This window comes from Pongo pygmaeus, chromosome 7 (assembly GCF_028885625.2).
Source record: "Pongo pygmaeus isolate AG05252 chromosome 7, NHGRI_mPonPyg2-v2.0_pri, whole genome shotgun sequence".
NCBI lineage: Eukaryota > Metazoa > Chordata > Mammalia > Primates > Hominidae > Pongo > Pongo pygmaeus.
The window spans coordinates 120725941-120750187 of record NC_072380.2 but is presented as its reverse complement, the minus strand read 5'-3'; the positions used below and the strand labels follow the sequence as shown (position 1 = coordinate 120750187).

Genomic DNA, 24247 nt, shown 5'->3' with positions numbered 1-24247 from the left:
ATGAACCCGGGAGGCGGAGGTGGCAGTGAGCCGAGATTACGCTAGTGAACTCCATTTGGAGCGACAGAGTGAGACTCCGTCTCAAAAAACAGTAATAACGAAAATGCTCATAAGGTGGGCAACTATACACATATATCCCTTGTCCCTTGATGTCTTTCTTTATTATCAGTTTGTCTTTTACCAGTCGGTCAACATCTCAAGATAATGCAAAGCTAATTTAAGAAAAATTAAATATGGCACTTGGTTATACCTAATGATTGTGTAGGGTATGTAGCATAGCTGTCATGTATATCAGACATGATTTTTAAATTTTTATTTATTATTTTTTTTGAGACAGAGTCTCACTCTGTCACCCAGCTGGAGTGCAGTGGTGCCATCTCTGTTCACTGCAACCTCCACCTCCCAGGTTCAAGCGATTCTCCTGCCTCAGCCTCCCAAGTAGCTGGGATTACAGGCACCCGCCACCATGCCCAGCTAATTTTTGTATTTTTAGTAGAGACTGAGTCAGGCTGGCCAGGCTGGTCTCGAACTCCTGACCTCAGGAGATCCACCTGCCTCGGCCTCCCAAAGTGCTGGGATTACAGGCATCAGTCATTGCGGCCGGCCAGGCATGATTTATTAATCTTGTAAATTTGTCAAATCATCCTTTTGAAAAATATTAACAGATTGGAGGAGGGGACAAAATTTATATATAGGATTAGTTTCTTCTAGTTTGTACATGGTACATTTATTTCAGTCTCTATAATTAGACTATATTATCTATTAGAAATTTGACCACATAGAGGAAAAACCATTCTCAGCAGATTACCACTAAGTAGACTACTGACCTTACTAGAAATAGTCAGAATCTTCTGGTTTTATTATCTGACAAACTGCTAAAGGCCTTACCTTAGTTGTGGTGAAACACACTAATTTTCATTTAGGGCTAAAGAAATGTGAAAGTCAATTTTAAAGTTTGTGGCTCTCCTTGTATACTTACTTCTTATATTCAGAACATGTAATGTCCTGCTTATTTTATTCTGGAAGTCTTTTAACATTTAAGTATTTATTTAAGGTGGCTTTGCGTAGGTAATAACTTAGAAGTTGGATATGCTTATTTTGTTTTCTGTGGCCTTTAAAATAATGTAATTTTTGTTTTTTATTATTTAGGGATGGTAGGATGCTCTTTGACTACCTGGCGGACAAGCATGGTGTAAGTGTTTTAAAAATATTTTAAAGTTGTCATGTTTTAATAATGCTGACTAAAGACTAGTTTGTACAGATAAGCTAATGGCTTGCCTAAGAATATAATTTCCAGATTAATTTATTAATTATAAAATCTGGTTATATTTTTAAAACTTCAGTTTTTATAAATTGTTGCTGACAGGAAAATATGTGCTTATAGCTCACCTTTAGATGACAGAAATTCTCAAAGCTTGTATTTATTCCAGAGTTGTAATAGTTGGCAATAATTGTTGGCATTTTATATTAGTGCCAATAGCAAGCTAAGTATTATATATTATAGGGCATAGGATGCCTTTTCTTATGGATTAACAAGTAAGGCAAACAGAATTAAATTTGAATTAGAAATGATTTGAGCAATAGAATTAGGTAGTACTTTGGCCACCTTGTGGAACACAGTAGCCTTTGAAATTATCAAGGTCTTTATAAGTCCCCAGATTCACAAATAAAGAAACGTCATAAGCTTTCCTAACCATCACTCAATCTCATTTCCCTTGTGTTAACTCAAAGCATGAGGCTTTGCATATAATTAATTATTTAAGGGGTCCCCAACTCCCAGGTCATGGACCAGTACTGGAGGGCTACAGAGCAGATGATCAGAAGGTGAGCAAGCATTCCATGTGAGCGCTGCCTCCTGTCAGATCAGTGGAGGCATTAGATTTTCATAGGAGCACGAACCCTATTGTGAACTGCTCATGCAAGGGATCTAGGTTGCAAGCTCCTTATGCGAATCCAGCTAATGCCTTGATGATCTGAGGTGGAACAGTTCATCCTGAAACCACCTCCCCGACCCCAGCCCCCATTAGTTTACTTCTTTAAATAACTCCAGAGGTCAGTTCTTTAAAAGTCTCCCAAAAGCTGCCACCAAAAATAAATACCATAATCAGAGATACATTTGACTCGTAAAATATACATTAGAAGTTGATGAATTAAACATTCATAGTTTTGACCTCAAAGACTTATGAATTACAATGGGGTTTTAAAACTCTAAATTAAAGAGAACTTAATCTTTTTTTTTTCTTTTTAGTTTAGGCAGGAATATTTAGATACACTCTACAGATATGCAAAATTCCAGTACGAATGTGGGAATTACTCAGGAGCAGCAGAATATCTTTATTTTTTTAGAGTGCTGGTAAGTATAAGTACTTGATTTTTTTTTTTTTTTGTCTTTTGTAGGATTCCCTTGGTTCTTCAAAACGTGTATATAGATAGATTTGGGTCTGTTCATTAAGTTTTCAGCAGTCATTGGCAAAAGAGAAAAAAGTAAAGAAAACCTTCCCACTCAAAAACAGAAACTAGAAACCTTGTTTCAGGGCCTCAAAATTTGGAGGGTGATTTAACTTGTCTTTGAAATCCAAAAGTAGGAATGATGTTATGATTTTTAGCATTAACAGAATCGTATCATGTAATGGATTTATTATTATAATATTATACAGCACAGTGAGTGGCACATTGTAGGTGCTTAATTAATATTGTTGAGTAAATCCATTATTCCTGATTTAATACTTTATGGTATATATATATTCCTTGAACTTGCTCTAAACAACTGTGGAATCCTAAGGGTATGTGAAATATTTTATGCCTTAGTAGTAACTTTTTTCCAGTTACCTCTGCCTTCAGCTATTGGAATATAAATATCAATGGTTTCTTCATTACGTGGGGTATAGTTGAGTTTAAATGGTACTATTAACCATGAAGTATCCTATTACCGTATATTTGACAGGCTTCTAGATTTAGTGCTTTTGTTAGAGAAGGAGAGTTGTGTGAAGCCAAATTAAAAATCAGGCCTTGGCCAAGTGTGGTGGCTCACACCTGTAATCACAGCACTTTGGGAGGCTGAGGTGGGCTGATCACCTGAGGTCTGGAGTTTGAGACCAGCCTGGTCAACATGTTGAAACCCTGTCTCTACTAAAAATACAAAAATTAGCTGGGCATGGTGGCACGCACCTATAATCACAGCTACTTGGGAGGCTGAGGCAGGAGAATCCCTTGAACTCGGGAGGTGGAGGTTGCAGTGAGCCGAGATGGTGCCATTGCACTGCAGCCTGGGTGACAGAACAAGACTCCATCAATAAATAAATAAATATATATCAGGCCTTCAAATTGATGTACTTCGTTCTCATTCTGTCTTCTGTTTAGGAAGGTGTATTAAGTGCCTTCTACAGTTATCAAAACATCGTTGTATTAACTAGCCTCTCATTTGAGAAATTATAATTTGTTACTCACCTTGGACTAGTAAGTAGGTACTTAAAGTCTAAGATTTCTTTTTTTTTTTTTTTTGAGACAGGGTCTTCTTGCTCTCACCCAGGTTAGAGTGCAGTGGTACCATCATAGCTCACTGCAGCCTTGAACTCTTGTGCTTAAGAGATTCTCTTGCCTCCTGAGTAGCTAGGACTACAAGTGTGCATCACCACTCATGGCTAATTTTTAATTTTTTTTTTTCCAAGATGGAGTCTTGCTATGTTGCCCAGGCTGATCTCAAACTCCTGGCCTGAAGTGATCCTCCCTCCTCAGCCTTTCAATGCTTTGGGATTTACAGGCATGAGCCTCTGCACCCTGCCTGTCTAAGATTTCTCTAGTTAATCCTAGAAGTTGGAAAAAGACCTTAAAACAGAGACTTTTTGTCTTCCAACCTTGGAAGAGTTTGTTTCTTTTTGCCTTTATTTTCTGGTGCTTTTTTCTTCACTTTTAGCTCCACGTGTTGCAAAATAAAGTCTCATGGCTGCTGTCTGTGGTTATTTTCTAGGAAATTAAAATTTTCATTTTGGAAGAGGGAGAGATTAGTATTACTGATTCAGGTAATTTCTACACTTAAATTGCATAGACAGCTTCACTTTTTGAAACTCCACCATCCTTTAAAGAAAAAGATTTTCTGTTTATTTCCAACTTTGCTTAAGAAAAACAACTTTTTTTCTTGCTTCCATTTGTAGATGAATTCTTAATTTACAGATTAGCTGTGGTTCACTTGCAAGTGCATTGAAGGTAATCAGTGATGCTAAACTTGTAGTAACTTATCAAAAAATTCCATCAGTTTTACTTTGAATATTACGAGGGATTTAGGAGAGCAAAAGTTGATTACTTTGGAAATGTAAACAGCTTAAACCAGGATTGTAAAATCAGAAGCCTGGTATGATTACAGGTACATGAAAAGAGTTGGTTATTTATATCATTTGTTAATGCTGGGAGTGAATTTTGAGAATGAAGATTTAGTGTCATGTTAGAGTTCCAGCACAGTAAATTTATTGTTGCTGGTCAGTGAGTGAATGTGCCATTTTGCTAAGACATGGAAACTTAAGGTAACTGCTGGAAATCCAGATATTGAAACTCTTCTAGCATATCCACCCTTGAAAGCGGGTTGGTATGAAGAGCCAACTGTAATGATGTGGAGTTTAGCCAGAGTAGTACACATGAACCTTTTGAGGATTAAAAAACTTGCTACACTGCTACAAAAAGCTTTTATTCTAACACATATAACACATTCTAGTGTTAATAGTATCACTATATTTATGTAGTATGGTTTTATATTCTGAAAATTTCTACAAGTGACAGGTTTGTACTTGTAGGTTTGGTGAATTTTTATGTTTTTTTTTTTTAAATATGAAGATACAAGTTAATTTCCTGTCTTAAAAAAATTTGAGGGTTAGTTTTAAACTTTTGCATTGCCCCTAACAAATCTTGTGCTGGAACTCAAATGATATTTTGATTAATCGACTGAATACTGTGATACAAACACTAAATTAATATGTTTTACATTAAGAACAGTCAACATAGAGTTACTGGAAATTCTAAAAAGTTACATTCAATTCATTTTAAAATTTTTGTCCTGTCTGAGCCACAAAACATTTGTGTTAGGCGAGAGTTTGTTGCTTCCTATTGGCGTATTGGCAGGCTAACAGTGCCAAGCTTAAAAGAATAGATATCTTTTTCTTTTGATTTAGATAGCCACTACCACAAGATCTGTGTATTTGTTTGAAGTTTTGTTAATAGCACATCTAAAAATCTTCTTTGGATTTGGGATGAGAAATGTCAGTGTTTTACTTTTTAGTTAATTTTATTTTTTGCGGTGGCCTTTTTTTATTTTAAATACTTTTCTGGTGGTTGATTATTCTTTTAAATCTATGGTTAGGGAAACATAAGCTATGAAAGAGCCATTGTAACTATGATCTGAGATTAGAATTTGACTCTCCAAATGACTTATTGTAGGTCAGTGTTGTATAAATTAAAGCTGTGTGACCGTAGAATCTGCCCTTAAAAAAAAAAAAAAGACTCGTGGATTTTAGAATACATTGAGGATTGTTCAGGTACACTCTGTTTGGTGTGAAACTTCTTTGATTTATACTCCAAGAAATGTGTTAATTGAAATAAAATGGCGAAGCTGGTTTGGTGGGAATTTTTGAACACTTTTGCTTTAAAAGTTATTAGCACTATTGATTATTTTGTTAAAATTTTCCCTCATTGTGGCCTTTGATCTGGCTCCATAATATACCCCATTCCCTTATTCAGCAGCTCTTTGAAATAAAAGTGATTTTAGTTCCTAGGACTATTTGTTATACTTTTGGAGCTGTCTCTTTCCCTCCCTCAGGATGTAAAATGTATTTCCTGTTTGTATATACCACTTCATTTAAAAATATTTTTCCTTGAGGCTCAAGACAGTATGAGTAATGATAATTTTTAGAGGCATTAGGATCTTGACTGAAATTTTGGCTCTGATGTACCCTGTTGTGATGTCACTGTAAGAATTGTGCATTTAATATCGATTTTCAAGCATAGTTTTGCATATTTTAACATCTGAAATCAGAAAGTGTCTTTACTGGCTTTTTGGTTTTGGAAACATACAATAATAATGTATGTTAAAATTGATGGCATTTTTGACTCAATGATATATTTTTATATTCAGATGTCCTTTATAAGAATTAAACATTTTATCCTTTGTAATTAGAACAATTATTTTATGGATTTTGATAAACTAGTTTTTAAATTTTCAGTGAATTTTGAAACATTTGTGTACTTGTGTGGCTACCATTAAATCAAGATAAAGAATATTTCTGTCACCTCAGAAAGACCCTTTTTGTTCTTTTGTGGCCATACTCCACCCATGGTCCTGGGCGTCCATTGACCTGCCTTCTGTCCCTGTAGGTTAGTTTTGCCTGTTCTAGAATTTTATGTATGTAAGTGGAATGATGTACTATGTATGTTTGTGTTTGGCTTATTTTTACCAGCAAGTTTTTGTGGTTCATGTTATTGTGTGTATCAGAAGTTAGTTTCTATTTATTGCTCAGTAGTATTTCCTTCTGTGAATTTACCATGGTCTGTTTAATATATTCATCTATTGATGGTGAACATTTAGATTACTTTTAGTTTTTGCCTATTAAAAATAAAGTTATTATGAATGTGCATGTACAAGTTGTATTGTGGATATACTTTGCGATAATAACTAGAACCAGGAGTGGTTCAAAATTTAATTTACACATCTAGTCCCTGTGTTATTTGCCTGCTCTTAGAGTGTGCCAAATGTTATTTAGTACATTTGAAAGGAAGAATCTCAGTATAGACTGAGTTTGTGTTGTGGTCCCCAATGTTTAGATCATATATCTGTAAATATGTATATAGATTTACATATAGATAAATATAAATTTACATACATAAACGTATGTGTAAATATATGTAAATCTGTATACATATCTCTGCGATGATTTTCATCATCATTTCAGTAACTCAGATTTACCAAGTTCTTATTCTGTATCAGGTGATAATTGTAATCTCTGTATGTCTTATGTCACTTATACAACTGAGGTGGGTTCTATCCCCATGTTGCAGTGAGGAAGCTAAAGTACAAACTAGCTGTTAAGTGTTAGAGACAGAATTCTGATCCTGCACATACAATTTAACTTGTAATTATGATATCTCTTGATATTTATACTATTATGTAAAAGTGCTTCTGTAAAAAATTAAATTTGAAATTTCATCTTGAGGTGTAGACATGTATTCTTCCCCCTCTACTACCCTTACTTGCTTTTACTGCTTTAGCACATCTGATCGGTTCAGAGTCAGTTTACCTACTTCTGCTGCTTTGTTTTGAGGGAGTCCAGCTTTGCTCATTGTTATTAGCCTGGTCGTCATGGATGTTTTGAGTTTGTGACTCTTTTACCAGTGGATAGAAGAGGTAGGGATGGCCCTTAGTCCCCTCTTTTTTTAGGTTAAGACTGTGGTGTAAAATTTATAGGTTTCATGATTAGAAGTGTAATTTGGGGCAAGTTACACTCTATATGTATTAGTTCCCATTTTGAAATGGGGATAAAAAATATAGGGTTTTTGTTAGGATTACGGGAGAACACTAACTTGTATTGCTCAGTACATAATCCTTCGATAACTATTAATTGTTAATCAGTGGGCCTGCTTTTTCCGTCTCCCTCTTTCCATACTGACTTCCATTTGTGTCATAATTTGGAAATATTTTTTGGTTCTGTACATAATTTCTCATTACATTGTAAATGAGACTCACGTGTCTTGATTTTCCACATCTTCATCCTAGTGATTTTAGTGACAAATTACATGTGAATCTAACTTGGTTTCTGAAGTTTTAGGTGCCTGAAATTTGATTAGTTGTGTATAAATTATCTGAAGTGGGTTATAGTAAGATGGTGCTGCTGTTTCCTAGTTATAAAAGTTATTTTTTATTTTCTTATCTAGACTGAATATTGAAGACCTGAGTATTTTTAGCAAAGGTTTTTTGAAACAAACCAGTGTGATCCAATAAGGACTTAGATAACTACAGTTTTTTGTAGAAAGCTATAGGTCTTTTAGTGGGCTAGAGGGATACGTGGGTATAAAACATACATTATGTTCATTTTTCAAGAGTATTCACAATATAATTAATTATGATTTCTTAAACAGGTTCCAGCAACAGATAGAAATGCTTTAAGTTCACTCTGGGGAAAGCTGGCCTCTGAAATCTTAATGCAGAATTGGGATGCAGCCATGGAAGACCTTACACGGTTAAAAGAGACCATAGATAATAATGTGAGTTCGACTTTTTCACAGTTATTCTCTGAAATATCTGTGTATCCTTCACACTTTCTGATGAGGAAAAACACTATGCATTTTGGGAATAAAAAAAAAATTCAAATTAGCTTTTGTTGACCTTACAAAAATCATAGTGGATTAGTGGCTTGACTAGTTTGAATCTCTTTGAACGAAATTGTCAGACTTCTTTTGGCTCTTAGAGAAAAAACGTAGCCTTCATTTCTGTTATACAGCTACTGTGCCCTTTTTTTCTATGCCAGTCAAAATGACACTGCTGTTAGTGCCACCTATTATTGAAAGTCCTATGCAGAAGACAGTTTTCATCTACAATTATCTAATTAAACCACTTACTATGAAATGTTCAGTTTAATTCTTGCTTTTAAAATGTTTTCTGAAATGATTATAATTTATAACTTCTGTAAGAGTTTATAAATTAGAATGTCTTCAGTGGACATTATTGAATCTGTCTCTAAGAACAGGGTAATAATTTGGAATGTCGAGGGATCATGCAGAGAGAAGGCATAGGGGGTCGGACATTGATCATAATGACCTTCGTGCATGCCTTAGAAGGGGCTCATTTTTAATTACAGTTTTGAAGTTAGTGATGTTTGTCCTCCTGCCTCTTTCTTATATATTAATATTTTTTATGTATATATTTTTAAATCCTTTAGTCTGTGAGTTCTCCACTTCAGTCTCTTCAGCAGAGAACATGGCTCATTCACTGGTCTCTGTTTGTTTTCTTCAATCACCCCAAAGGTCGCGATAATATTATTGACCTCTTCCTTTATCAGCCACAGTAAGTTATTTCACTGTATAATTTTGGCTTTGTTTAGATAAAATTATATGGAATTGTTTAAAATTAAAATACACTTTTCTCTATCATTTGGATTTGTTGTCACCTGTTTTTTTTTTTTCTTCATGTAGTAGATGTGCTTGTTACTGAAAAGTATGCATATGACTCTTAAGTAAATTATTTGACAGAGTGTACCCTAAGCCTTTTAAAGTGCTATTTAAAGTGTGGTCCCTGGGCCAGCAGCATAGGAATCATGTAGAATCTCAGGACTCACCCTAGAACTAAGTTAGAATCTGCATTTTAATAAGATCCCAGGTAACTCATGTAAACATCAAAGCTTTAGAAATGAGGCTCTAGGGCATACTACTTGAAAGGAATATGTGCATCTTTTTATATCATCTTTGCTCTGTCAGCCAGCTTTTGTTTAATATTTTGGTGATGAGAAATTCACTGCTTATGAACTAGACCATTCTTTTGTAAGCTAGAAATTATTTGTAAAATTTACTCTTCCAGTGGAACTCAAATACCTCTGAAACTTCTGCCCATTATTTCTTGTTTGTTTGGAATGACAGAAAACAAGACTGCTTCATGGAAACTGTTTGGATGTTTTAAGATAATTTTTTACTCCTCTCTGCTTCCTTCAGGCTAAATATCTCTAGTTTTATTAAGTAACACAGTTTTTCAGACCCTTTAGTATTTTTGATTGCCTTTTTAGATAATTTCTATTCATATTCTTACGATCTAGATGTTCATAATTGAAATTTTATTCTAGGATTGTCGTCTAAACTTTATAGATTACAGTGGCAATATTAGCTCCTGTTACTTGTATGTATGCTTTTACTAATATAGCCTAAGATTGCAATAGCAATTTTAGCAGTTGCTTCATGGTATGAGTTATATTGTATTGACTATATTATTGGGCAAATTTTACAATAACACTTTTTTTTTTTAGATAATGTCTGGCTCTGTTGCCCAGACTGGAGTGCAGCGGCGTTATCTTGGCTGACTGTAACCTCTACCTCCCGGGCTCAAGCCATCCTCCCCCTTCAGCCTCCCAAGTAGCTGGGACTACAGGCACATGCCACCATGCCTGGCTAATTTTTCTGTTTTTTTGTAAGACAGGGTTTCGCCGTGTTGTGCAGGCTGGTCTCAAACTCCTGAGCTCAAGCAGTTCTCCTGCCTCAGCCTCCTAAAGTGCTGAGATTACAGGCATGAGACACTGGGCCCAGCCCTACATTAACACTCTTAGTTCATACTTTTACTATTTGTTCATCTAAATGAAGATTTTATAGTTTCATTACATTTTATCTTGTAGAAATGAAAATGGTTTCATATGACAAATGAAATAAGAAGAATTCTAAATCATTAGGAAATACTATACACTTGGCTGATATCCTCCAAAATCTGAAATACCTTGTGTGGCATTATCAGATCAGTTAACTGAGGGAGGAATCATGGGGGGTTTTGCTTTGTTTTTAAATGATTCCATTAAAAGGATTATGGGTCCTGATGAATGTATTGGTCAGTATTTAAAAAGTGTGTGCATATGGGAATATATTCTAACTTTGTGGGGCAAAAAATCCCTTATTTGAACATCCAGTAAAGCCTTCCTCCTCAAACATTAAAGTTAGATAGATACACACTGAAAAGCCATTGGATATTTGGAAGGAAGAGAAAAATGATATTAAAATTATATTTGGGAGTATTTTTACCAGCCAGTGGTTCTTAAACATTTTGGTCTTGGAACCCGTTTACACTATTAAGAATTACTGAATGTAGGCCGGGCGCAGTGGCTTACGCCTGTAATTTCAGCACTTTGGAAGGCCGAGGTGGGTGGATCACCCGAGGTCAGGAGTTCGAGACCAGCCATGGTCAACATGGTGAAACTCCATCTCTACTAAAAATACAAAATATTAGCCCCACGTGGTGGTGGGCACATGTAATCCCAGCTACTCAGGAGGCTGAGGAAGGTGAATTGCTTGAGCTTGGGAGGTGGAGGTTGCAGTGAGCCTAGATCACACCATTGCATTCCAGCCTGGGCAACAAGAGCGAAGCTCCGTCTCAAAAAAAAAAAAAAGAATTATTGAATGTAATTTACTTTGCATTGGTTTTATCTCTTGGTGTATACAGTAAGTCCTCAATATTGTCTCTAGGTTCTTGGAAACTGCAACTCTAAGCAAAACAATGAATAATGAAACAATTTTCTTTCTCAACAGCTTCATAATGAAAGAATGTCACTTGGTTTTAAAGTAGTAGTTTCCAGGAAGGTACCGATTATGTTAAGGACTTAACTGTATTAAAAATCAAAACAAATTAAAAATTTTCTCATTAATAAATGGTAAATTGATTCAATTTAACACACAATAGAATTTTAACGAAAGTAACTTTGAAAACAAAATTAGTGAGCAGAGTGACATTGCTTTACATTTTTGCAGACCTTCAGTTGCTGGATTAATTGACAACTGGGTTTTCATGCCTGCATTCTTGCGGTCTGTTGTGATGTGCTTTAACTGTAGGATGAAAAACCTAGCTTCACACATGTAGTTGGAAAAGAAAGGTGTGTTTTATTAATAATATCCTTTTCCAATTATTGTGAATATTCTTTTTTGAAGATACAGTAAAACTCAGTAAGAAGTACAGGTACAATAAAACTCAACAAGAAATAGTTTTTAAAAGGTTGTTTGTAATGTAGAATCTGAAACCATGTAGTTAAACTTTTTGGGATCCTAAGCTGTACTGGTATCTAGACTGTATTGAGCTATCTTGCACTTGGAATGGATCTTTTTTACCCATGCATGATTTTATAGTATCATTCATTGGTTGTTTGGGAAATACTTACTGGTCCAGTGAGTTATGCAGGTATTCCAGTGTGTTGACATTATACAACACCAGAAAAACCACATTCATGAACGTCACTACCAGACCCATAGAAATGGCTTTAAGCATTGGAAAGCTTTCAAGCTCCCAGTGGCTGATACAAATTTTCCAAAATTCTAGTTTTTCTTGAAAGCTCTAATTTTATCATTTGTTTTTCTTGAAGGACAGGCTCACTTCATTTTCTAGAAAATGTCTGCCAGATTCCCAAGTCTGAATGTCTGAATAGCTTTGGTTTGTCTGCCATTCTTTCAAGTAAAAACAGTGTTCTGTGAGAAAAGCAGCTGGTTCATCTTGTTTCTCAGTTGCACAAGTACTTTTCCTTAAGGACAACCGTGACAGTGAAGTGTGTATACAGCAGAAGCACTTTATGAATACTTACCATTTAGTCATACAGAAGACTAGAAAGATTAGTACTTAAGGTTGAAATTTTTAAAAATTAATTTGTGCTACGTGATTCAAGGACATAGTTGAAACTTTTTGTGTGTTTTTTAAAACTGCAAAAGTGTGGTGGTGAAAAATATAGGGACTACTGGTATAGTTTGATGCCATTGCTTTGATTTACTCTAAAGTACAAGAAGAGCTTGTTTGTTTATAGTTTAGTAATTTTTAGTAACTTAACTGAGTGATATAACCATCACAAGTCAGTTTTAGAACATTTTTATTGCCCCAGTAAGAACCATCATGCCTGTGGAACTATTTTCTTTGAACAGAAACAGCCTGTGGAAAAGAAAACTACTCAGTAGTGTGATGACTTTTAGTTGTTTACAAAAGTACTGTGTTTACTATTTTCACTTGCTATAGAGTCATATTGCTGTCTTATTTTCTGTCTTGTTAAGTTTTCTTGCCTGATTTTGATTTTTGCTTTATTCTGACTTTTTTCCTAATGGAAATATACCCAGTTGACTTGACAGATCATTGTTTCACCCATTTCCTGGACTTCATATTCTTGAAGTGGGAGAGCTATTTACTGTTGAGATTGTGTGTAATTTGCATTTGTATGTCTATAATCAGTATGTGTTTTTCAGTTGTCTCTGTTTAAGATTTATGAAAAAAGTAGTTTTAATTTCTTACAGCACAGTAGGTGGTTGGTTGATTGCATGTTCAATGGATATTATATGTAGATTGTAAATTGCATATTTTTAAAAATTATTTTATTTTTATTTTTTTTGAGACGGAGTCTCACTCTGTCACCCAGGCTGCAATGCAGTGGCACGATCTCAGCTCACTTCAAGCTCTGCCTCCCAAGTTCACGCCATTCTCCTGCCTCAGCCTCCCGAGTAGCTGGGACTACAGGCACCCACCACCATGCCTGGCTACTTTTTTTTTTTGTATTTTTAGTAGAGATTGGGTTTCACCGTGTTAGCCAGGATGGTCTCGATCTCCTGACCTCGTGACCCGCCCACCTTGGAATCCCAAAGTGCTGGGATTACCGATGTGAGCCACCGTGCCCGGCCATACTTTTTATTTTTAATATAAAAGTACTTTAGAGATCATGTATACGTTTGTCCTTAAAATGAAAGTTTAGATACCAGTGCAAGTTAAAGTCTCTTACGTCACATATATTACCATTTCTGCCATAATTTATTCTGCCATAATTTATTCTGAATGTACACATTTGAAAAGTGTTGAACTTTTAAATGTAACATAATATATAAGATAAGGTAGCAGGTGTAAGATAGAGCAGTGTTCATAGGCTATCGGAGATGAGGCTTTGCCACTAAATGTAGATGCTGTTAGGAAAAAGAATCCATTTGTAATACAATGCCCTATTACTCTCCACTTGTAGAAAGAAAGATGCAAAGTTCAGTTAGTAAAAGAGTATTTCATTTTCTAAATAAAAATAATATGAATTTTCTAGAAATTTCAAGTTTTACTATTAACCAATCCACTATATGATGTCCAGAATTTGTACAGACAGACCTTTCCTGCTATTTTCCTTATATTTTCTAATTAGTTCCCGGTAAAAAAAAAACCTCTTTGTCATGCAGGTAAGGTAGTTTACCTGCTTTAGCTTACTCAGGATGACCTCCAAGGTCCTCATCTGGAGGTCTATTTAGTGTCCTACCTGTGTTTTTGTTTGTTTTTCTCTTTTTAAAGCCTGTCCTTCATGAAATGCACTTCCGTTTTTGTTCTTTCTTGTCAAAAGCCTATCTGTTTTTAAGGTCCAGCTCAGATTTACTTCCTTTGTGAAGTCATTTCAGTGTATTTTGTTTAGCTTGTACTTGGTGTTTAGTTATTTAAAGCTGTTAAAATAAACAAAACTTATAATAGCTTCATCTCCCCAACTTGTAAGCATAGTTACAGACAGAGTTGTCATTTTTCATATTCTTGTAGCACATAGTAGATACTTAAGTATTTTTAATTTGGTGGCATATTTTATGTTTTGATTATTAAATTTTCTGTGTTTAATTATGAAACACTGTAGAAAAACTCCCACAAAGCTGTACAGTTGGGGAAGAATTGTGCTAGAATGAAAAAATAAACTAAAACATTTTACTTACCTAGCTTGAAATCTCACTTCACCGCACGAATACTGAGTCTGTTATTTAAAAGAAAAAAAAAAAACTAAGAAAATTTGATTTCAAAACTGTGAGAAGTATGGCCTGCTATTACACAGCTTAGAATTCAAACTAGTAACATAATAAGTAATACAAGAGCATGTCTAATAAGTACATACAGTGGTATTGTACATGCTAAATACTGGAGAAGTTGGAAGCATCCAGTCCTTGAAGATAAAAATTGATCTGTCTTAAATTTGGTTGGACAGAGAAGAGAGATAAGCCAGGGAAGTAAAACAAAAGAGCACATTGGTCATTGGTAGACTAACTGTTAAAATACGTACCTGTGGTTTTGGTCATGTTTGAAATAAGTTTTTAATTGCTGATCCTTCAAGAATGTGAATTGAGATAACAAAATAATCATCTCTAATCTCCACTCCTATTCCTTCCTCTCCTTATCTATATATAGATGCATACACACCTAAATGTATATACACAGGATGGATCACTTTTGCCCTGTAAGATAGGGAGTCGGCCATGTTTCAAAGTCTGGCTGGGCATGGTAGCTCCTCCCTGTAATCCCAGGTACTTGGAAGGCTGGGACAGGAAGATCGCTTGAAGCCAGGAGTTTTGAAGCCTGCCTGGGTAACATAGTGAGACCTATCTCTAAAACATTTTTTTAGAAATTAGCTGGGCATTGTGGTTCACTCCTGTGGTCCCATCTACTTGGGAGGTTGGGGCAGGAGGATGGTTTGAGTCCAGGAGTTAAAGGCTTTAGTGAACTATGACTGTAACACTGCGCTGCATCCTAGGGGACAGAGTCAGATTCCATCTCTAAAAAGTAAAAATGCCTGGAGCCATGGTGATACTGTATACCAAGGATCTGCAAACTATGGACCATGGGCTAAATCTGGCCCATAGCCTGTTTTTATATGTCTGGCAGTCTAGAATGGCTTTTATATTTTAATTGGCTAAAAAAAAGTGAAATAATAATAATATTTTGTGATGTGAAAATGACATGAAATTTCAGTTTTAGTGTTCATAACTTTTTATTGGAAAACAGCGTGTGTGTGTGTGTGTGTGTGTGTGTGTATTGGAAAACAGTGTGTGTGTGTGTGTGTGTGTGTGTGTGTGTGTGTGTGTGTGTTCTGGCTGCTTTTGAGCTCTAAGGGTAGACCTGAGTAGTTGAGACAGAGATGATATGTTGCACTTTTGCCACCTCATACTCTTCTCAGTTTACTACAAATCCAAGTGATGCCAGTTATACCTGGACAGTGTTTCTCAAGTCCCATATTGTCACACTGCAACATTTTATTTATATGTTATTTTATTACCAGTGCTTATTTATCATGTCAAAACAGAGAAGTGAACTTCAACTGTGATTATAAAGCACAGTGGAGTGGAGATTTTTATTGTAGGAATTACAAAGCAAAGTACTAAACTGACACTGTAGGTAAGCTAATAATATACATCCACATTACCAGACTATAATCTCTTATCTACAACTGTCACATGTTCTCAAACTGACAGGAAAGCAACTGTCAGAAAAATTATAAGCTTTAAAAATGGAATATTAGATCCCAGCAGAATTTTTTCACAAAAATTAATGAAAGTGAGGCATCAAAATTTCTAGCCCAGAGCAGTGCCTCATGCCCATAGCCCCATCACTTAGGCTAAGGCAGGAGGATCACTTGAGCCTGGGAGACTGAGTGGTGATCATTTCACTGCACTTCAGCCTGGGTGACAGAATGAGACCCTGCTCTAAAATTTTTTTTTTAAGTTAAGTTACTGAGGGGTTCTTTTCTTTTCTTTCTTTCCTTTCCTTTCCCTTTTCTTTTCTTTCCCTGTTCTTTTTCTTTTTCTTTTCATCCTGTCCTGTTCTGTGCTTTCCTGTCTGTCCATGTCTCGCTCTGTCGCCCAGTCTGGAGTGCAGTGGTGGAATCTTGGTTTACTGCAGCCTCAGCTCACTTACTCCCTGGGCTCAGATGATCCTTCCTCCCAACTCAGCCTCCTGAGTAGCTGGGACTATAGGCTCACACTACTACGCCCAGGCATGAGTAGTACTTTTATTAGCCAAGTAAGGAAAGTCATTTTTACCAGTGGTGATCCAGTTAAAACATGTTTGATTTTAGCAGCCAGAGAAATCTGTCCAGTGAAATAAACTTGTTTAAAACTATTAACCTTTCAGCGAGAACAGTTGCTCTGAGTTGAGGATATTGAGAGCATGTTGATCCGGGGAGAGATTGAAACTGCCCCCAACCCGTTATCAAACACTGAACGGCTCTGGAAATTAACGTTTGCAGCAGACTTGATAATGTTTCTTAGTCTGTTCCATCTAAAATTGCAAAACAAAAGTGTTTATATGTAGAATTTATATTGCAGTAAAGTCATTTCAGTGACAACATGATACGAATCATAAGTAATAAAAAGCCAGCTGCTTTACACATTTTGTGTTCTGTCAGAAGTTAAAACACAAAGGGAGACGTTCATTCCTAAATAGGATTGTAGCACATGCATTTCCAAGTTCAAATTATAGTTGCAGAAAGTTTTAGACCTCATTGCAAGTACGAAGGAAATTTCTATATTTCAAAATTTAACTACAGTTGAATTGAAAGTGATTAATCTGCAATGTGATGACACGCTAAAAGATAATACCAAAATAATAGAATTGTACATGTCTTTCTAAATGTGCTCAATTAAAATAATATGCTTGTCAGTTGGTGTTTGATGTCAGCATTTACTGGTGTCTGTGCATGTTTTTACATTTTCCTTTTTTTTTTTTTGGGAGATGGAGTCTTGCTCTGTCATCCAGGCCTGGAGTGCAGTGGCGCCATCTCAGCTCACTGCAACCTCCACCTCCCAGGTTCAAGTGATTCTCTTGCCTCAGCCTCCTGAGTAGCAGGGATTACAGGTGCCCGCCTCCACACCTGGGTAATTTTTGTATTTTTAGTAGAGACAGGGTTTCACCATGTTGGCCAGGCTGATGTCGAACTCCTGACCTCAAATGATCCACCCACCTCGGCCTCCCAAAGCATTGGGATTACAGGCATGAGCCACCATGCCCCGCCTACATTTTCTTTTTTCTTTCTTTTTTTGAGGCGGGGTCTTGCTCTGTCACCCAGATTGGAAGTGCAGTGGTGCAGTTACGGCTTATTGCAGCCTCGACCTCCTAAGCTCAGGTGATCCTCCACCTCAATTTTATTATTTTTTTTTTTTGTAGAGACAAGGTTTCACTATGTTGCCCAGGCTAGTCTTGAACTCCTGGGCTCAAGCAGTCCTCTCACCTCGGCCTCCCAAAGTGTTGGGATTACAGGCATGAGTCATGGCACCTGGCCGTTTTTACATTTTCAAGGACTAAATATGTAAAATCTCATTACAGATTACATTATCAGAAAAACATTTGCAATACTTTTTAATGATATGGACTTCTAAATTTGAAATTAATTGAGCAAAATTATTCCCAGTGAAAGAATTCCATTGGTCTCATTAGTAGACCTATATTTTGGAAATTTGTTTCCTCTCTTTTTATAGAAGTATCTGGCATAATATTCTGAATTTTGCCTCTTGCCCACAAAGCCAAAAATGTTTACTATCTGGTTCTTTACAAAAATTTTGCTGGCTTCTGAAATACACTCACAGAAACAAAGAGTAGATTTCCCAAATAAGTAATCCGCCAGTAAAAATAATTAAGATGTATATGGTGCAATGGTATAAACTCAGGATAAGTAAAAATAGCTATGATTTGAACACATTATACGACAAACTTATAGAACTATTTATGTATAAATTGATTTTAGATAAATTAATGATGGGTCTCATAAATGCGCACTAAAATGACCTACTTTGTCTGAGTGGAGTGGCTCATGCCTGTAATCCCAGCACTTTGGGAGGCCAAGGCAGGCAGGTCACTTGACTCAGCAGTTCGAGACCAACCTGGCCAACACGGTGAAACCCCATCTCTACTAAAAATACAAAAAAGTTAGCCAGGTATGGTGGTGTGTGCCTGCAGTTCCAACTACTCGGGAGGTTGAGGCAGGAGAATCTCTTGAATCTGGGAAGTGGAGGTTTCAGTGAACTGAGATGGTGCCACTGCACTCCAGCCTGGGAGACAGAGCGAGACTTCGTCTCAAAAAAAAAAAAAAGAAATAAAATAAAAAAATAAAATTACCTACTTTAAAACTGATAGTAAGAGAAACAATCATGCTTTCCTGTGTTTGTACCTGAGCTCTCTGGCGAGAGAAGTAATTGTTCTAAATGAGTATTGCAATACAAAATTTTCATTTGAAACTCGAGCTTAATTTTTCACATGATGTAATTTAGCCAGTGTGTTTTTGGTGTCTTTTCCTAGAAATTATTTATTCTTGAGTGGATATTCTTTTTATACTTCACCTCCTTTAGAGGGCATTCAGGGTGGCTAAGTGGGACTAGATAGTATTAAGTGTTCGATTCTAGGGTCCTCTAAAGAGTTTAAACAACATTTTGTGGGAATCTGTAATATAGCAAAATACAGATTTACTCATCATTGCCTGGGGGAACTTAGAAGATAAGATATTGAAGCTGGATCTGGAAGGATGGCTAGGATTTAGGCTTTCAGGGGTATGTGTTTGGGAGACCAATCTGTGTGGAGTGAACTTGAAGAAAAGAAAGAGGAAGCTGTCATGGTAATGTGATGGGAGATGTAGCTGGATGGATAATTTAGGGCTTGAATATTCACCTAAAAGAAATGGACTTTATTGACAGATAATTCTGAGATAGGTATAGTGTCTGGCATTCAGAGGTGCTAAATTAGTATTTATTGGGTAAATAAATAGGGAGCTATTTGAGGAAATTAAGCAGGAGAAACAAAGGTAAACACCTGATTACAGGGCATTGTCCCATGTTGATCATCACAACAGCAAGATTTGCTAAATATTAGCCAAGACCCTGTTAACGTTTACCTGACATCTATCCCTTCCTAATTCCTACTGCTACCACTTTAACCAATGCCTTGTAATATTGTAATATTCCTTCCCCCTGTTGCTTCCAGTCTTTCATCCGCTGAATTATTTAATTTAAGTGCCTGATTTTCTCATTAGTATGAGTGCTTTGCACATAGGTTTTCACACATCTTTTTCTAATGGGTGAATGAAAATCATTGCTTAGTAGCCTTTTGGAACAGACTGACAGCATGTCAGTGAACCTTCCAAAATCCTGTTACTCAAAAATAATAATAGGATAATTAGCCTCTTGATTGAGTCTTCCATCTCACCCCATATTAAAGAAATAGTGGCTAGCATTCTCCTCATTTGGATTCCTGAAACTGGATTCTGTTTTTAAATTTCCTTGGAGGAGATTTTCTTACAATACCTATTCTTAAGTGTTTGCAGTCTTAGGCTAGCGAAATAGTACAATCTAATGACCTGCTCGAGAGTTTTCTTTATCTCACCCTGGGTAAGTTATTAAATAACTTTTATATTTTTTTCTTAGATATCTTAATGCAATTCAGACAATGTGTCCACACATTCTTCGCTATTTGACTACAGCAGTCATAACAAACAAGGATGTTCGAAAACGTCGGCAGGTTCTAAAAGATCTAGTTAAAGTTATTCAACAGGTAAAACTAAAATATATATTGATTTTTTTTTTTAAATACCTAAGCTTTAGGTCTAACCTCTTTTTCTAAGGTAAGACTTAGTTCTTAAGGTAAAAATGTTTTTAAAAATAGGTGGGAGGAATACTTGAAGTCTAGAAAAGAGAAGAGCCTCAAATGGGCTTTTATTTTCCTTGAGTCCAAGATACACAAGTTGGATGTGGTAAGAATGATTATTACTGTCTGCTAGATGAACACTTAATATACATTACGTGTATGTGTTTCTCTTATTGCAAAGAGTGAAGAAAATCTGGAACCTGGAGGTGGGGGTCATTACCTGTATAATTCTACATGGGTGAACTTTATATACAATACAGTTTCAATAGACCCCAAGTTGGGGAAAAGGTTTCAGGCAGCCATGCTGATTGATATTTAGTGAGCTTGTCAGCAAAACCCATAGATTAGAAAAATAACTTAAATATTTATTTAAGAGTGTATTAAATACAAAGAAGTTATTGTCATTCAGTAGGGAATGAATACCCTTATGATTGGGGAAGTTTATTACTGTTTATTGACCAAGGGAGACTTTTGGTAGTGGGGGAATTTGAAAGCTTTCAGAATGCTTCTAGGATGAGACTTTAGAGAACTTGGTTTGAAAGACATTATAAGCTTAAGGTGTGGTCTGGAATCAGGATAGGAACAATTGCTTCTAGTAGATGCTAGGTAATTTGGCTAGAAATTAATGGTAAAGAAGGAGAAAACAAGAAGATTGGGATATTCTGGGGCAATCTGCTAAACAGTGTTGAATCAGACTTACCTTGACCTTTGACTTATTTTTACAGGAGTCTTACACATATAAAGACCCAATTACAGAATTTGTTGAATGTTTATATGTTAACTTTGACTTTGATGGGGCTCAGAAAAAGCTGAGGGAATGTGAATCAGTAAGTATGAATTTTTATTTATAAACTAATACTATTCTTAAATTTTTGGATATTGTAATGTTAATCTTGCAGTGTCTTCCTTAAAATGATGAAGTAATTATAACAGAAATATGCTTATTAATCTTAAAAAGGCCTAAATAGCTCGTGTTTATTAACCTTAAAATGGCTTAAATGGCTTGTGTTTATTTATCTTAAAATGGGAATGTGCTAGAGTGATGACTTTTTTAATGTTGTTGCCATGTGTTTATCCCTTTTGTGAGGGGAGTTTGTTAAAACATTGGGAATATAAATTCACAGACATATCCATAATTTCATGTCTTAAATCTTGAATGAACATTTTTAATATTTCATATGCACAGGCAAGGTCACTTTGAATTGCAAATAACAACTGTGTTTTTAATTTTGGTTCATAGGTGGGCTTATCTTTAGAATATTTCCCATGGTTGTATTTAACATTTGTGATAAACCAGGCAATTCATTGTAGTTACGAATTTTATAACGGCAGTGTCTCTTATTGTTTAGTAGAAATTAAAGTACCTTTAGAACAACTGGAAGAGTTATAGTTGTTTTGAATAATTAGTTTACAAGTTTTAAGAAACTAAACTAAGAACTCTAACTGCTAAATGTAGTCGCATTTACCAGATTCACAAGTTACTAGTTATCAATATCATCCTTGGAACCAAAATTTTGGCACAAAATGGGCAATTTGTTGACAAATATCTTAACTTCTCTAAGGAAAAAAATGATCATGCAAATATCCATTCCTATCCATTCCCTGATGATTTTCTTTTTTTTTTTTTTGTTTTGAGACAGAGTCTCACTTCTGTCGCCCAGGCTGGAGTGCAGTGGCATGATCCCGGCTCACTGCAAGCTCCACCTCCCGGGTTCACGCCATTCTCCTGCCTCAGTCTCCCAAGTAGCTGGGACCACAGGCGCCCACCACCACGCCCGGTTAATTTTTTGTATTTTTAGTAGAGACGGGGTTTCACCGTGTTAGCCAGGATGGTCTTGATCTCCTGCTTGTGATCTGCCCGCCTCAGCCTCCCAAAGTGCTGGGATTACAGGCGTCAGCCACCACACCCAGCCTCCCTGATGATTTTCAAACATTAGACGGAATAGAAAATTAGAATCCAATATGGTAATTGGTGTTTTTTTTGTAGTCATATATTGCATTATTAAGGTAAATATTGGTGTATATTCATTATGCTAAGTGTCTAGGTTTTGATGTTAAAAGACCTAGAGGGCACTTGGTTGCTGTTCTTGAAATTAAAATATTCTCTCTTAATTACACCATCTGTGGAATAGTAGCCACCTTTTGCATTCTTTTCCTTTCTAATTTCTAAGTCTACTTAATATTGTAGAAATACTCAGGGCTTTTGGTCCATTTATAATTATTTTAAATAGTTGGAAGAGATACATTATCTGCAGAGCATTTACGTAGAATAATGGATAGTACCAAACTTCGTTGTCAGAAGCCTACTTTATTAAAGTTACCAGAAACATTGCAGTTTTTAGGTCTTTATCTTGTGGTATTCTTTTACTACTTATTTAAATCATTAAAGATTTGAACGCAGTGTTCTAGAAAGTGCTGTTGTATAAAACTCATGATTGTAGAATGGAAAAATAAAGCAGATAAAGTATTTGATTCACGTTTCAGGCAATTGCTTGTCAGCATCATTAATTTTTGTTGTATTTGTACATATAGGTGCTTGTGAATGACTTCTTCTTGGTGGCTTGTCTTGAGGATTTCATTGAAAATGCCCGTCTCTTCATATTTGAGACTTTCTGTCGCATCCACCAGTGTATCAGCATTAAGTAAGAACAGCGTGATTTGATTTGGATTTTCTACTTTAAAATTCCTGGAAATTTCCATTTATTGTGAATTTACACTTAATAGAATTCCAGTTAATTGGATTTTTATTTATTTTTACTTTCAGAAGAACAATGAAACAATTTGATAAAATTATTTAAAAACCTAACTTTTGCCACAGGTTCAGATAGTTTTAGCTTGAGTGGCATAATTTTTCAAAATACTAAGTTGAAGGCAATAGATGATTATCAGTTACCTTATTGAAGAGTAAATACTCTTGTACCTTTACATAAGGAGAAAAGTGGAGTAAACATTTCTAAAATAGTTTTCAACAGCAGTACAAAGGAGATACCCATTAAATTGGAAATTCTGTTGAAAGACCACTACGTTTGGTAATCCTTTCCATTTAGTTTGTATGATTTAATTACATATTTGACTTCTCCTGTAGTAAACTCTTATGGCATCTTAAAATGTTGAAAGATGGAAAAATTATGGTGAATTTTAGTTGTAATTTCCTGTTTTGTCAGAAAATTATTGGGAAAAAATTGTGAAATATACATAACCTATTAGAAATAAATTGTACACTTTAGAGTTTGAAAAATGACTAGTGCCCTTTGGGCACAGAGGAAGTCAAACAAATGTTTAAAAACCTACTACTTTAGTGTTTGCTTCTGAGGAATTGTGCATAAAACAAATTCTTTTTCTTTAATGCCATTTGTTTTTGCTTATCCGTACTTCGCTTGCCTAATTTTAGTGGGCCGTCTATTGAAGTGGTTGTCCAGAGTTAGAAGGATAGTATAATCATGGGATTTTTTCCTATGGGAATTGAATCCTTGCCTTCACAGTTTTATTAGCACTTTACTATAGCTTGCAGACAGAATTTTTTAAACCTGATTCTCTTACAAATTACATGAAAATTCCTAATAATGTAATTGGTTGTGAAATAAAGAGGTAGGTACATCATATGTGGGGCTCCGGTGGACAGTAGTAACTGAATTCTTGCATTGTTCTTTGTTTTTAAGGTTTGTAATTAGGGCTTGTGAAAGAGGGATGTTAGTATTTTGGTTTCCCTTGTAGAATTTTCTCCATTTCTCATTAGAATATGGTCATTTGGGTGTTTTTTGGTCCAGAACTGATTTAGCTACTACCCCGTTGTGGGCCTTTTGAAAGCTGACCTGTTGTTTTGCATCTTTAGCACCTAACATACTAACTTTGTAACACCTAATATGCTTTGTACAGTATAGTGTGAGTATACAATATAAATATTTGTTAAGTAAATTTCTTCTGTTCTTTGTATTAGTGAACTTGGCATTTTTGTCCATGATAATGCTTGTCTGCTTTGGTGTTTGCTTCCGAGGTACTATCAATAAGATTTGTTTTAGCTCTTTTCCTTTAACCCTGCAACCATGGATTCATTATTTTCTTTCTTGGGATTTGGTTTATTATCTTTTAAGAGGAACATAGATTAAGTATGTGTCCTCCTTACTGAAGGGAGATGTGCAGCTCAAAGAA

At 35.6% G+C, this 24247-nt stretch overlaps 1 protein-coding gene across 1 annotated transcript in view; it reads left to right on the top strand.

Moving 5' to 3' along the window:
• EIF3E (eukaryotic translation initiation factor 3 subunit E) overlaps positions 1-24247 on the top strand; it is a 53225-nt gene that overhangs the window by 11479 nt on the left and 17499 nt on the right. The window contains exons 4-10 of the mRNA XM_054498287.2: positions 1150-1192; positions 2249-2353; positions 8116-8241; positions 8916-9040; positions 19879-20005; positions 20824-20925; positions 22631-22740. Of these exons, the coding sequence (XP_054354262.1) occupies positions 1150-1192; positions 2249-2353; positions 8116-8241; positions 8916-9040; positions 19879-20005; positions 20824-20925; positions 22631-22740 (738 nt within the window). The remainder of the gene's footprint in view (positions 1-1149; positions 1193-2248; positions 2354-8115; positions 8242-8915; positions 9041-19878; positions 20006-20823; positions 20926-22630; positions 22741-24247) is intronic.